The sequence below is a fragment of the Catharus ustulatus genome, chromosome 4 (assembly GCF_009819885.2).
Source record: "Catharus ustulatus isolate bCatUst1 chromosome 4, bCatUst1.pri.v2, whole genome shotgun sequence".
NCBI classification, from domain to species: domain Eukaryota; kingdom Metazoa; phylum Chordata; class Aves; order Passeriformes; family Turdidae; genus Catharus; species Catharus ustulatus.
The window spans coordinates 60,326,096-60,341,819 of NC_046224.1; the positions used below are offsets into that span (position 1 = coordinate 60,326,096).

The 15,724-nt window shown below is 39.7% G+C and overlaps 1 protein-coding gene across 1 annotated transcript; it reads left to right on the forward strand.

Annotated features, from left to right (window-relative positions):
• The first annotated feature begins 834 nt into the window (after positions 1 to 834).
• On the forward strand, positions 835 to 14,703 carry SAMM50 (SAMM50 sorting and assembly machinery component). The gene is made up of 15 exons (XM_033058212.2): positions 835 to 956; positions 2,538 to 2,648; positions 3,690 to 3,791; positions 4,154 to 4,241; positions 4,791 to 4,897; positions 6,749 to 6,879; positions 7,085 to 7,172; positions 7,654 to 7,782; positions 8,381 to 8,452; positions 9,504 to 9,590; positions 10,878 to 10,948; positions 11,268 to 11,335; positions 12,145 to 12,291; positions 13,366 to 13,507; positions 14,235 to 14,703. The coding sequence occupies exons 1-15, from the start codon at positions 936 to 938 to the stop codon at positions 14,278 to 14,280; spliced, it is 1,410 nt and encodes a 469-aa protein (XP_032914103.1). The 5' UTR covers positions 835 to 935; the 3' UTR covers positions 14,281 to 14,703.
• The last annotated feature ends 1,021 nt before the right edge of the window (positions 14,704 to 15,724 follow it).

Consider the following 15,724-nt stretch of genomic DNA (forward strand, 5'->3'; position numbering starts at 1 on the left):
TTTCTGCAATCAGTTATTTTACAAATACTTTGTTGCATTTGAACAAATAATCAAAGTCCAAAAGAAAGTTGGGTCTGAAGGGAGAAAACAAAGGATGTGTTGTTCCTGAGCTAAAACGAACTTAGCAGATAAATTATTTAATGGGTTATTATTTATATTTAATTCTTTTATGAGTAATAGAAGATACACTGAAAATATTTATATTTAATAGAGACATTTAAAAACATATCAGTACTATAAAGTACATCTACTAGATAACTGTATTATCTATAATACAAATATAAAAATGAAATATAGAAGTATCTGATAACAACTTAATGTACTGTAAAATAATAGTAGTAATACTAGCAATAATAATTACAATACCATTACTTTTAAGTAGTTTACACCATGAGCTTTCAGTTGGGAGTGCTCAATCTGATATCCTGGGTTTGAGGGGTGGATTCCCTGGGTTTGGGCTGAATCCCGCGGGTTTAGGGTGAATCTCCCAGGTTCTTCAGGGTGAATTCCCGGGTTCAGGGTGAATCTCCCAGGTGTTTAGGGTGAATTCCCAGGTGTTCAGGGGTGAATCCCGGGGGTTAAGGGGCGAATTCGCGGGCTCAGGCTGAATCTCCCGGGTTCAGGGTGAATTTCCGGGTTTGGGGTGAATCTCCCAGGTTCTTCAGGATAAATTCCCGGGTTCAGCGTGAATCCCGCAGGCTCAGGGTGTGAATTCCCGGGTTGGTTAGGGTGAATCTCCCGGGCTCAGGGTGAGTTCCCGGTGCCCACGTGACCCCCCCCGCCGGAAGCGCTCCCCTAGCCCCGCCCCTTCCGCCGTCCCGGCCAATGGGCGCCGGGCGGGGCCGCCTGTCATGGCCGCCCCCACGCTGAGGCCCTGAGCGCCCCAAACCAGCCGGAGCCGCCGAGGCCGCGCCCGCGCCACCGCCGCCTCCGCCATGGGCACCGTGCACGCCCGGGTGAGCGCCGGGCCCTGGGGATCGGCCGGGGCGGGGCCCGCCGGGGGTGGGAACCGGGCACCCGCGCTCCCCGCCGCGACCTTCGGGCCGGGCACGGCGCGGGCGCGGCCGGGCTGCCAGGGGACCGTGTCCCGCCTCAGCCGCTCCGAGCCCGCCGCTCCTGGCGCACTCCGGCCAGGGCAGGCAGAAGGGGTCGGAGCTCCTGCCGGTGTTCGGAGGCGCCTTCCCCGCTTATTCCTGGGTGTTTTTATGGAATCGTAGATATTGACGGCTTGGAAGCGACCTTTATGGTCATGTGGTCGCATGTCCCCGCTGCCATGGGCAGGGACACCTTCCAATATCTCAGGTTGCTCAGAGCCCCGTCCAGCCTGGCCTTGGACAATTCCAGGGATGGGGCAGCCACAGCTTCTCTGGGAAACCTGTGCCAGGGCCTCAGCACCCTCACGAGGGAGAAAAATTTCTTACTGAGTACAACATTTCTATAGAAAATCTGGGTCTTCTTCGGGTCTTTCCTGAGGCTTTCCCAGAGCTGACCTCCCCAGGGGTATGGGCTGGCGAGAATGAGGCTGGGGAAATGAAAACAGAATAAAATCGCCCCAAACCAAACAAAACCCAAGCACCTGAACAAAACACCGTGCAAAGGGAAGTGTCTCTGGTGAGAACTGGAGGCTGGAGCATTGCATTGCTTGGAAAGGGCTGAGGCGCCTCACGTATCTGAAATCATTGTGAATAGATGCTCAAATCTCCGAATCCATCTACCACTGCTTAAAGAAGAAACAGAAGTGTAAGTGCAGAGTTTAATGCTGAAGAGAGCTGCAGGGAGCTGCCTCCAGTGAAGGCTCTAGAGTATATAAATGCTGTGACTAATGTAATTTCTGTTTCAAGATGTTTTGCTTGTATTCTCTGTGCCCATCTGTGGTGTGAGCTGCTAGACAGTATTGTGTGGATACAGAATGTTTTACCCTTGCCTGAAAATTGTGACAGTGGGAGAAGCTTCTGTCTTTTTTTAACTAGATTTTGACATGCAACAGCAATTTACTATTCAGGAAAGCAGCTGTTCTGATAAGTCTTATTTTAGGACTCTTTCAGGTATAATAAAGTTATAAAATAAAGTTCTTGAGCCTTGTTTGAAAGGTTACTTCTAAAAGAAATGCTGAAATATAAAGGCAAATAAATACATGCAAAGCAACCTAACATTCTGAGAACACCCTTTTTATTTTATTGTTCAACATTCATATTCTTCTGCCTTCTAAAGCCCAAGCTAGAGCAGTGACAGTCTGGTTTTTTTAGATTTTTTTAAAAATCTTTTTGCACAGGAGGCTTGTCTTAAAAGTTAAGGCTACTTTTTTGAAGTCTGCAGTGTATTTTTCAGAAGTCATTCAATATAGAAGCTATTCAGCTTTTGTTAAAAGTTTCAGCAACTGGGTGGGTGTCAAGTGTCCTGGTAATTCCTTTCATTTTAATTCTCATGTGCTTTTTCCCATAGGATGTGATGAGCCCACTGAACTTTTCTCATTTACAAAAGGTGCAAATCACAAATCTGTGAACCCCATTAAATGCAGTTTTCTTTTATGCTTTCAGAGTTTGGAGCCTCTTCCAGTGGCTGGGCCAGACTTTGGTGCCTTGGGAGAGGAGGCTGAACTGGTTGAAGTTGAACCTGAGAGCAAGCAGGAAATTCTTGAAAACAAAGATGTAAGTGCCTGAGCAACATCCTGATTTTTTTTTGTGGGAGAAGTAAACACTTTGGCTTTTTTTTAAGCAACTGGCAGTAATAGTAGGTTGTTGTTATTTTGCTGTTTTATTATACATGAATACATAGAGTCGTACAGATATTTCTGATAGAGGTAGTATAATCTGCATAGTCTCTCTTACAAACTGATATAGAATCATAGAATTGTTTAGATTGAAAAAGACTTCTGAGATTACAGAATCTTAACTGTTAACCCACAGAGTCTTAACTGCTAACCCAGCACTAAACCATGTCCCAAGTGCCACATCCACATGCGTTTTTATCTCTCCAGGGGTGGTGACTGCCCTGGGCAACCTGTTCCAATCTTTGATGACTATTTGAAGCAGATTTTTTTTACATTTACTCCTAAAATTATAGTTCACTGAAAAGGCTGGAAAAAATAAGGGAATGTAGTCCATTTGTACTGGGTAATGTGGAAAGTGTTGTGGTTTTTACAGTTGTCTCAGGTGATTATGTATCAAGATGAAAGTTTAAAACCTCATAATGGGAGTGATTTTCAGCTGCATTTAAAACTGCACTGCTTCTGTGGTCCTGATGATTTTAATAGAGTTTAAATGTTTATGGCTTTTACACTTGTTTGATTTTCTTCTTTTAACTCCTTGCTTATGTATAGCTGATAAAAGAAGTAGCAAACAACTACGACAAACTACATAATTCTGTCTTATAATTGTGTGATTTCTGCAGTTGCTTCTTTGTCCATACAACATTTACAGCTAAAACCCTAGCAGCTGCAGTCAGTCAGTGTTTCTTCTGCTACAACCAGTGTTAACTTTGGTGTTAGAGATCTCTTTTTCTCTCATTTTTGTGTTATGGGAACAACATCCCAGAGAATTTGATAGCCCTGATTTCTGATAATATAGATTAGCAGTAATTACTCTAGGAATCATCAGGGTTTCTCACAATAATTTTTGTGCATTGATGACCTTGATCCTCGTTTTTAGGTGCAAATCCAGTACTTGTGTGTAAAGATTTGCTGTGTTTAGGTGGTGGTTCAGCATGTGCACTTTGATGGACTTGGAAGGACCAAAAATGAAATCATCATGTATGAAATTGCTGACGTTTTCAAGGCAAGAAATCTCATTGATGTAAGTGTTGCAGTGAATTAAAGACTTGCTGTTCAAATTTTTTTTTTTTCTCTCTTTTTCCTGCTTTGGGCTTCTCCCTTCAGACATGGGGCAACTCTGTCAAGAACAGAGGTTTCCTAAATAAGTTGTAACTTCTGGAAACTATTTGAATAATTGTTTTAACTATTAAAGTAATAAGGAAGCAAACTAATGAAAGATATGAAGAAATCTGTGAATATATTACAACTTAGCTGCATTTTAACTAATTTATCCTCGTTGTTTTTTGTTAACCTGAAAGACTCAAAGGGACTAGATTATCTTGCAAGCCCCTTCCAACCCAAATATCCTGATTCTATGACTGAGCTACTTTTCTCATGCTGTAGGTGATGAGGAAATCACATGAAGCTCGTGAGAAGCTGCTTCGTCTTGGAATCTTTAGACAGGTGGATGTTCTGATTGATACCTGCCAAGGTGTGTATTCCCTCATTAATCCTCAGCTTTTTTCTCATATATTCATGCCTCTAATATATATTTCCCTGTGTGATAGGCTGGACATTTTTTGTGTGGGTAGTCTTGTATACCTTTGTATATATTTTAGATGAACACGAGGGTGTGCTGTGGATACAAATGGATCTACATCAGGAAATCTGTTTGCATTTGTTTGCATATATGTGTATGTGTATTTAAATGTTACTTGTCCATGAGTGAATTTTCAGCACTTAAAATAATTCCAGTAAGTTTTCCTTAATTCACAGTTTCAAGGAACATGTGAGGGAAAGGTTGAAAATGTGTCCTGTACTTGTATTGCACATCACTTTGACATGAAATGATTAAAGCCAGTCATCCTGTGATTGAGACAAATTCTGTCCTCACATCCAAACATCCTTTTCTCAAGCCATGTCACTTTGAAACATAGACTTTTGTTATGCCTTAAATCAGTTTTCAAGTAATTCAGGTAACCTGTCTGCAATTTTTCAAGTAACTCTTTAGTGATAACATGTACTTCATGTATTTCTTTAGGAGATGATGCCCTTCCAAATGGTTTAGATGTGACCTTTGAGGTGACAGAATTGAGAAGGCTAACTGGGAGCTATAACACCATGGTTGGCAACAATGAAGGCAGCATGGTATGGATTATTTTAAATTATTAATAATGCCTTTTGATATTCCTCTTACTTTCAGTTTCAAGCCTAGCAAGGAATTTGATGGTCCAGTTTAGATCCAGCTTTACTAAGACTGTCAGGCCTTTGTGTCAGGCTTTCATTCAGCAAAATCCTATTTTGAGCTGGGGGACAGTGCTGTAGGTTCCTGCTCAGCATGTTAGTTTTTTAATTCTTGAAACTTCTTGTTCTTGCTACTATTTAAGTTGTTTCACTACTGGAGAGATTAGTAAGGAATTTGGTGTTTTGTTTCTATGAGATATACTTGAAGTATCTTTCTTCTCAGTCAAAATGCTTTATATTTGACTTAGAAATTCTTATTTTCTCTTTTCTCTCTGGCTGCATTTTCCCAGTATCAGTTATTCTGGGCTGTAGAACTCAAACTCTGGAACTTGTTTTCATGAGACTCAGTAAGGGATGCATCAGTGTAAAATCTTGTGTGAGCAATATTTACCAATTGCCCCAGGAAGTGCCAGCTGTACTGCTGCTCTGTGAATGTGCTTTTACCACAAGTGCTGCTGTGAGCAGACTGTGCTTTCAGGTGCTCATCTTGCACTCTTTTTGCCTTCTCACTTGCACAGGGCAGCTGTGCCTGGGGCTGGTGGATAAGCCAGATCAAGGGACTCATCCTTTTCCTCTTAGGGGTATTTTTAACCTGGATAAGATCCCGCATGACTCAGGGGATGGTGTTTTGCACATGCTAGGAGAGTTGGAACTGGGTGAGTTGAGAGCTGCTTATGCAGCTCCTCTGCCAGGAGCCAGGTCCAGGGTGCTGTGGCCTGAAGGGAACCAGCAGGGAATCCTACCTGTTGCTTCCAGAGCTGCTCAGAACTGACTGAAAGCTGCTTGGGTTTCTTTTTGTGCTCAGCTTCCTCCTTTATTTGATTTTAATTTATCACAGAGAAGAAAAACTTGTGAATGCTCTAAAAGCATGACTTTTATACACTGGTATTGGCAGCAGAGATTAAGTTTCCTTGATTTATTAATTCTAATCCTTTAAATTCAGTTGAAGTTTATACATGTAGTGCTTCATACTAAAAGCCTTTTGTCTTTATTACTAAACTCAGGGCACTGGTTTGCTTCCAACAGCTCTCAGACAAAGGCAGTCAGGATTTGGGAGTTTTTTTAGTATTATTTTCCAATAGAACACATTGCAATAGTACAGTGGTAGTGTCTGCTTTGGGAGGAAACCTGCTCCATCTTTTCTGCCAGAGGGCCAAGATCTGCCTGAAGAATGCAAGGAATTTATGTTGTAATAGGCAAAAGTGTTTCAGTAGTTTCTGGAGAATTGTAGAATTGTGTTGTACCACCATCAGTTCTGCTTGCAAAAGGATCTTGTTACTCAAAACAAAACCACAGAGAAGTGGTTCCACAGTGATAATTTTCTCTTGTTTTGGTTCTGATGAACCCTCCCTGACAGGAGTTTTTCCTGAGGATCAGTGGGAGAGTCTGCTGTTTGGAACAGCCAAAGATTTGTTCTCTAGGGCTTTGAGACAGGCTTGGAGGTTTTGCTTGAAGTAACATCAGTACTAATGGCTTAGTGAGAGTGCAGATTAAGTCAGCAGCTACTAAAGAGCAATAAAAGTTGGATGTTTGATTGTGACTTGGACTGTTGGCTTTTGCTGCCAGTGCAGAGAGAGAACTGAGAAAAAAATTACAAGTATTTTTAAATATCTTAATTTCTAATTCTCATGGTGTCCGTGTCTTTAGCATATGATTAAGATGCAAGACAGCAAACAACATATAATGTTATGATGTGTGGAGATTTTTGTATGTTTAACTAAATGTTTTGCGGTTTTTAAAATTTATTTTCTGTAGGTACTTGGGCTCAAGTTCCCTAATCTCTTTGGACGTGCAGAAAAGGTGACCTTCCAGTTCTCCTATGGAACAAAGGAAACTTCATATGGCCTGTCCTTCTTCAAACCACGGCCTGGAAGCTTTGAAAAAAAGTAGGGGATGCATTTTTCTCTACTTCTTTTTTTAGTGGGGGGAATAGAAAACAATAAGATCTTTCATTGAGTAAGAGTTGCATTTATTCTTTCCTGAGAGTCTGGTAATGATGTAGCAGAGCTGGTTTCTTAAATTTTTGTGGTTTTTCAGAGCTGTATCTTAAATAATTTCCCTTTCAAACCTGCCAGTAATGTTGTGTTTCAGTCTTTCAGTTAATATATACAAAGTAACTGGACAGTTCCCTTGGAGCTCTCTTCGAGAAACAGACAGAGGAATATCAACAGAATTTAATGTGAGTGTAACACAAGTGTAACACATGCTTCATTTACATTTCAGTGGAGTTCTTGCAAATATTTGGTTTACTTTTTGAATGATTGAATCACTCATGCACAGGGCTGACTCCTCTTTATTTGAAAGAGGTCAGTGATTTGCAAATGACAGAGGTCTTGCGTCTTAGATTTTTTTGCTACTATGGCTGTATAAAAATGCCAAATATGGTTTTTTTTCAATTTGTAAAAAATTATCATTTCAGAGAGGCAGTTGGCTGCCTAGATTACTGTATCAGCCCAATTCAAGATATTTTTTATTTGGGATGGATTAATTAGTGTGCATCTAACTCTCTTGGCTGGAGCAGAATTAGCATAACTCTATAATGGAAAAGGGTTTCTCTGTTTCGAGACGTTTTGGAAGAAAGCCATAGATTCAAATATAAAAAATAATTATTTTAATTTAGTAACAACTGTTTTCATGACTGTCTCAATTCTTCATTGTAGTTTCCCATCTGGAAGACCAATCACACACTGAAGTGGGAAGGTGTGTGGAGAGAGCTTGGCTGCCTTGCTAGAACAGCATCCTTTTCTGTTCGAGAGGAAAGTGGACACTCTCTAAAATCTTCTATCTCTGTAAGGCTTTTTCATGATAATATTTTAAAAAACAAAGGACTTTGAGTCATCTCATTCTTTGGAGTGATACCACAGGAGCTTTTTGGAGGGAATGTATTTTCCTTCAGACATCTCTTGCTGTGTTTGGTCATTGCCATGGAGTAATCCAGGAGGCCCAAAGGGAGAACAGGGAATCACAGTGACTGTGTTTGCAGAATTGATTTGTTTTGTAGCAGGGAGAGTAAATTTCCTCATCCTAAGCCTTTTGTAAACATTCTCCCCTATGCCAATTTCTGGTCACTTGCCATCTTTGACTTGCAGCTTACAAACTGTAGGAGATAAACTCCTTGGAGCCTGGTGGGTTGCAGTTGGGCTGTGCTCTCTATCTGCTGCATGCCATGGGCAGAAGATACAAATGTATGCATTTCATGTGGCCTGTAAGTGTCAAATAAAGCCAGTCTGCAGGGATCTTGTGCCCAAATCCATATTGCTTCACTAATCTTAGGTGGAGCTGTGGCTTTCTTCCACTTTGCACAGTTTTGGAAGGAAAATAATGGTGTCACTCCAAGGCATTCAACAGATATGAGAACCTAACCCAAAGTTTTTTTGTTCTTTTCAGCATGCCATGGTCATTGATTCCCGGAACTCCTCCATCTTGCCAAAACGAGGTGCTTTGCTGAAAATTAATCAGGTAGCTTTAAATCACTTGTGCTATTATTGGGGTTTATCTATGTGGTCAAAAAACTCTTAATTTATCTAATTGATATTCATGTTAAAAATGCCTGAAGTTAGGAATTAATCTAAAATTGACTAGGACACAATGTGGACTGGTAATTACATTTTCTCTTTACCGAGTATGCCTTTTAAAATCATGAAACTTTTTTATAGTGGAAAATTTTCATTTGTATGCCATTAGTTAAAGAGCACAGCCTCTCCATCAGCATTAAATTATTTATTAGCTGAGAGACACTATCCCTGACAGTGTTTGCACTACACTTTCAGTGGATATTAATGAGCCCTTTTTTTTTAACATTGTCATGCACAGATTGCCAGGCTGTAGTCCTGTTGCTACTTACAAAATTTTTAAGTCGGAGTTAAAAATTAAAGACTGGGTAAAAATAACTCTCCAAGGTATATGTAGGTATCATTTTGGCACAGAAAATGCTTTTCCTTCTTGTTACAGTCAGAGCCTTTCTAAAAGCTGGCTTTTGTGCTGCATGGGTATTACTTGAGAAACATTAATTTCTCCCGTGCTTTAGAGGCAGATTTGAAATGCCACTGGAACTAAAAGTAAACAGCAGTGAACTGTTGTGAGTGAGAAAAGGGGTTGTAACTCAGGATTTAGGTACTGTGTCATTTCTTAGATCCTGCCTCTAACACTGAGTTAGGTCAGTCACTTCATGAGAGCTGAAAAGAACAAATTGCATCATGTCCTTCTTCACCACGTGAAATCTTCTCAGATCTAGGGAAATACAGTCTTGATTTTGGATGCTGAATTTTCCATCTTGCCTTAATTTACAAATTGGCTTGAAAAGTGATAGTTTGGTTTAATATTTGGAAAAGAAAAAATGCAGCTCATAATTCTAAGGTTCATGCTTGTGTCATGCCAAAATTTAGCTGCTTCACCATGCCAGTGTTTCTTGTAAAGAAAAACCCTCCCTGTGCTGTTGCAGACATGCTGAACTTTTAGAGGAAAGAAACATGTCATATCTGTTGCAACTTCCATAAATTTGTCTTTGCAGGAGTTGGCTGGCTATGCAGGTGGAGATGTGAGCTTCCTGAAAGAGGATTTTGAATTTCAGTTGAATAAGCAAATTTTCTGGGATTCGGTAATTTTTTAAAAGATATTTTAGTAATTGACCTGATGTTTTTCTGGGGCTATTCAACCTATGTCTTGTGATTATTTTTCACTATGGATTAGGAAAAACATTTTGAAAAATGGTTGTTTTCTGGAAAATGGACTGTCTTTTTTTAACTTTATGTTCTTGCTGTCAGTTGAAAAGTGGGAATTTTGGAGAGAACTTGTTTCACAGATAACCTAAGAATGATTTTCCTTCCAAAAATGATGTCAGTCATGTCTGTTCTTTGTGGTCTTCCTTAGGAGGGATTTTTCACAAATGCTGGAAGTTTTTGAAAAACTTAAAAGTTTTGAAACCTTCATGAATATTCTATATAATCTTGGTTTAATTTTCTTTTTAATTGAAATGATGAAAATATAACTATTCATCTTGGTATCATATCATGTAATTGTTTCTTGTGTAACATTATTGGGAAAAATGGTAAGACTGATTTCCACAGCATTGATTTAGTATCAGGTATATATCAGGAAATAGGATTTTGAATTGAAATACTGAAAAACTGGAATAAGAATTTCAACATATCCCAGGCATATTTCTAACTGCATTTAGAAAGAATTTTTTTATGGATATAGTGCAATATTCTTCTTAGAGCTGTATGGGGAATTAAACAGCAACATGGATCATGAAGATTTAAAAGTCAGGGGTTACAATAATTTGTATCCCAGAGGTATTAGCAATAGATCTCACTGTCTATCAGTAGTACTTCTACACTGGCAGCAAGCAAGTGAATAAATCTATTTGTTACGGTGATTTGAGTAGCAAGAATTACTTTTTATAGATAAAGAGTAACTCTGTATGTTTATTTGATGTCAGTATGGTGAGTTGCAGAAGGTGGTGTCATGTAATTATAATGTTAATTTACAGACAGATCATCATTGTACTTTTTTGGCAGCTTCTTGTTGGACTCAGTCTCCTGTGGGTTTCAAATAGCCAGGAATAATTGATGGCAGCAGTGTTGTCTTAATTCAAGACATGAAAATTCTTAAGACAAGAGATGCTGGATGAGGTTGAGTGCTCCCTTAAGCTGTTGAGGAAGTAGCATTTGGTTCAAATGGGCTATATTGACGTTTTCAAGGCACAGCACTGCATAAAAGAAAGAGGGCAGCAGCCATCAAGAGTTTCCTGAAGATCCTGTGGCAAATCTGACATACAGGGTGTGATATCCACAGTTCTGTGAGCAGCTCTAACTCTGGGAGACTGATGAGAGCTCTGCTTGAGCAACAAGTACAAATAAACAACTTGTTTTTCTCTCCAAAGGTTATTTCAGCATCACTCTGGGGTGGAATGCTGGTACCTATTGGAGACAAGCCATCCAGTATAGCTGACAGGCAAGTTTTTTAAATGGTTTGTAGTTAGCTATGTTCATAGCATGTTCATACTCAAGCAATTTTCATATTGGGCTGGTAAAATTTGTAAATTGCTGTGCCGTAGTTCTGCCTGCCCTTATTCATGGTTGCAAAATGGCTTTTACCACCTGCAAAATTCTGCAGCAGGCAGAGGTTTATTCAGACACAAAGCTAGATTGTGACTCTGTTCACAGTGTAGCCAATTTTGCCTCCTAATGCTGGTTTAAAGATCACATTACTAAACCTGTTACAAAGTTACCTTTAAGTGAAGAATTAAATTGAATTTATCTGTATTCACTAGGTTTTACCTTGGTGGACCAACAAGCGTGCGTGGATTCAGCATGTACAGCATTGGACCCCAGAGTGAAGGTCTGGAATTTTTAAATCCCCCTCTTCTGACAATACTGTAAATATTAGTGTGTCACAGAGAGTCCTTAAACTTCATATAACCTGAAAATAATTACACTCATTCTGTACTTTGAGAAGTGTTATGGTTTGATCTGTTGTTACAGATTAGTTCACAGTGCAATAAAGCCAGGTAGTTCTTAGTTAAGCCATGATTAATTACTAATTTTGTAAACCATGTGTGTGTTCAGACTTGCACACTTCCAGTGTGTCATTTTAATCAGTAAGCAACCTTCAAGCTGGAAGAGTTCCCAAAATGTGGTTATAACAACAGTTTGTTTGACACAGCCTATGTTCACAGCTTAGGGGAAAGATAATCTGCTCAACAGAGCTGTTTGGAGAGCCAGGAACTTGCTCACTTCTATTCCTTACTCTGCTGCTTGTTATCAGTGGATTCGATATCCAGGCTATTTTGAAGTTAATTGTTCAATTGTATCAATTGCCCATTTTTAAAACCAAGGAAAGTATTGCACAGGTGGTCAGGAGGTAATTCTGATGAACTGCCATGAGTAAATGCATGTTCTGGTGAGGGAAGAAGGAAAAATGCACTTCCCTTGGAAGGTTTAAAGAAATGTGGAAGTGCTAGTTTTTGAAACTAATAGTGGTGAGTTTGGAGAGAGTTGGAAGCAAGTGAGAGGAGTTGTAACAGATAGAAGTGGAATATAAACTTCTGGAATGTAAAACAACTTGTGGATGTTTTTGTGCCTTTAACAAGTGATTTTTCAAATATGTTCCACAGTAAATGCCTTTATTCCAACATTTTGCCCAAACAGGTGATTATTTGGGAGGAGAAGCCTTCTGGGCTGGAGGGTTGCATCTCTACACCCCTCTCCCTTTCCGGCCTGGCCAGGGAGGGTTTGGAGATCTTTTCCGAACACATTTCTTCCTTAATGCTGGAAATCTCTGCAATCTCAACTATGGTAAGACTCAACAGAATAAAAACCATGCCTCTTCTCTTCATATAAAAGCAAAAAGGAGAGTTATTCTTTGTCTCTTCACTCAGAAACCCTTTATTTACTGTCAAAAACCTGCTGCTTTAACTTGTATATTTGACTTGTTGCCAGTAGTTTATTTAGCTCTCTCCATAATTTCCAGCACAACTTGTAGGAAAGAGAGCCAGGAGGGTAATAGTAGTGTCTGTGAACAGGTGATGTTTGCAGACCAGTGTGTAACCAACACTTGTTTTCTTACACCATTTGAAGGGAGAATGAATGATGATGTTTTTGTGGGGTTCTGGTGTTTACTGGGACGAACTAAAGAAAAAGTGGTGGTGTTAGATGAAGGTGTGGAAGCTGATGGGACTCTTTTTCCTCTCATCCCTAACTCTATTCAGGATACATTTCAGTGTGTTTAATGTATGACTTTGCAATATGATTTTAGTCAGTTTTAGAATATAGTGATACTTGGTATCTGCCTCACCTGTAAGAAAGGTGACATCCATATGGGAGGGAGATATTTCAATCAATTTAAAATTAATAGAGACCCACTAAATCATAGAATAGGATCCCAGAATGGTTTGGGTTGGAAGAGACCTTAAAGCTCATCTTGGTCTCCCACCTGCCCTGGGCAGGACACCTTCCACTATCCCAGGCTCCTCAGAGCCCCATCTAGCCTGGCCTTGCACAATTCCAGGGATGGGGCAGCCGCAGCTTCTCTGGGAAACCTGTGCCAAAGCCTCACCATCCTCACAGGGAAAAATTTCTTCCTAATACCCAATCTAAACTTCCTCCCTGTCAGTGTGAAGCCATTGCCCCTTGTCCTGTCACTCCAGGCCCTTGTCAAGAGTCTCTCTCCATCTTTCCTCTGGGCTCCCTGCAGGCACTGGAAGAGAGCAGTAAAGACATTGAAGTCTTTAATACTCATTTCTCCTTCTTGCTAGTAGGTGCCCTGTAGTGGGACATAGAGACGAGCCAACAATCCAGCTAAAATCACAGTATTTTTATTCTGGTTCTGCTGTCTTGCTTTGCTGCTCATCCCTTGGTGTTTGGCTGCAGGTGAGGGTCCCAGGGCACACCTGCAGAGGTTGGCAGAGTGCATCCGCTGGTCCTACGGCGCCGGAATAGTGCTGCGCCTGGGGAACATCGCCCGGCTGGAGCTCAACTACTGCTTCCCCATGGGAGTACAGGCTGGAGACAGGTTGGTTTGCTACACCAGCCTCTTTGGAGGCTCCTGCACTCCTGTCTGCTTTCTCAGAGACAGTTCTGCCTTGTGGTTTTGTGTAGTCCATACCAGCAGAGACATGTCGGTGCTGTTTTCCCAGCCTTGGTTTCACAGTTGGGTTAAGACCTTGCTTCCCAAGTGCCAGAGTTCATTTATCTTGAGAACAGCTGTTGAAATGTGCAAATAGCTGTGCAGCAGCTTCATTTCTCGGGGGGAAGCAATCACTCAAACAGCTTGTGGGGTTTTCTTAAGTCTTCTAATGATTGGATAAATACCTCATTTGATGTCTTTGATAACTACCTAGTTTAATGTCTTTGCTTGAAAAACAAAAACAAGTTTATAGATAAAGAGAAAAGAAGAACAAATTCATTTGTTAGCAACCAATTATCCTGCATCAAGCATATATTATAATATGCAATTAAAAAAGCTTCTTGTCTGTGAGTACTGTGTGAGATATTCAGTCTTTCATACAGGAGCAGGATTATGTTTCTATGGGCAATGTGAATGTATAATAACAATTTCAAAATTATGGGCTATATTTGGAAATGTAAATGCTCCATATGGATGACAGATTGTCACAACATTTGTTTTAAAAAGCCTTTGTCAGCTAAAACCTTGGGAATTTGGAGATAGGGATAGTTGATCTTCATTTCATCAGTACCTTACATTTTACTTACACTGTTTATTTTTTATTTCTTCTCAGGATATGCGATGGTGTTCAGTTTGGAGCAGGAATAAGATTTCTATAACACAGAAATATTTTACATCACTCAATGAAATAGTGATGGAGATGAAATCAAGACTATAATATACTTCAAAATGGTCTTTTTTCCTTGAAATGCAGATACACAGCTGAGTGATTTACCTCTTGGACTCCACGAGAAACCATATTAAATAATTATGCTCTAAAGGTTCATTGTACCTCTGATTCTTATCAAAGATGGGAGAGTGTTTGTAGGAGTCTATCTTACACATTTTAGTTGTTGGTTTTTACTTCAAGTATTAGAGTTGTGTCAGATATTGGCTCTTGGGTATGGTTCATATCATTTAAGTTTTATTGGTCTGCACAGCCTTCCCTCTTCCAACCACAAGTCCTCGAAAAAGCTGTTATGAGTCAAAAATGATACCATTTTAATGGTTCTAAATGAATAAAATGTTCTGATTTGAATATATTTCAGTATTGTAAATTGCCTGTTTAAATGCCTCCTATAATCTGAATTGCATACTGTAACAATTCAAGACATCTGTCTAGCAGAGTAAATACTAATATTATAATTTTGAAAGTGTCAGGGCTCTGAACTTTGAGTGTTTTAATGCTCTCAACAAAAGCGTTGATTTACGTCTTGAAAAAGCAGCTTTTTGTAGTAGTTGCAAAAAGTGACTCCAGACATACAAATGTGTGGAACTATTTGGTTTCTCTTTGTGTCGTTCTCCTGACTTGTTGAGATGCTAATACCACCTCCAAGTTACCTCTGGCTTTATCACTTGGTGTATATTCCAGTTTATAAGGATGGACTTATTCATTACTTTGGTCATAACATCTTTGGAGGTAGTTGCATACTGATTATTTTTATATGTATCAACCCTGTGTGGTCATTCTGAGATAATCTGAACTTGAAGTGCACTTTCCCTGTATCTACGTTCACATTTTTTTGTTAGTAAGTGTTGGCAGGTTTAAAATCTCAATACAAAGAAGATTCTGGGGGAGCAGAACATGAGCTGTTAAACTCCTGATTTTTTCTGCTCAGCTAAAGGCAGCTCTGGACATGCTGGTGCTCTACTTGACTTAGCTGAATATGTCAGGACTTCCATGAAAGCTCATTCCCAATCAAGTCAGTACTCAGACTGCACTCATTTTAAAGAGAACACAGTTTTATAATTGCTTTAGCTTTGGTATGTATTGCTGTTGGTATAATACAGTAACTAAATCTGGTTTAGTTGATAATTCTCTAAGATATGAAGGTTAAAAGCTGGACTGCCTGGATTTGCAGAGCTCTGCTTGATTAAACATTCTTCCCTCATAAAGTAGTAGCAGTAGGCTTACAGATGTTCAAAACGGTGTGAATGACAGAAGTCAGCTGTTTCAAAACAAAATTTGATATAGAAAAACTTCTTCAGTGTGTTTATCTAACAAGTACATATTTAACTGAGCATTTTTGATGATTCTTATTGTTAGGAGATAAAATATGAAAC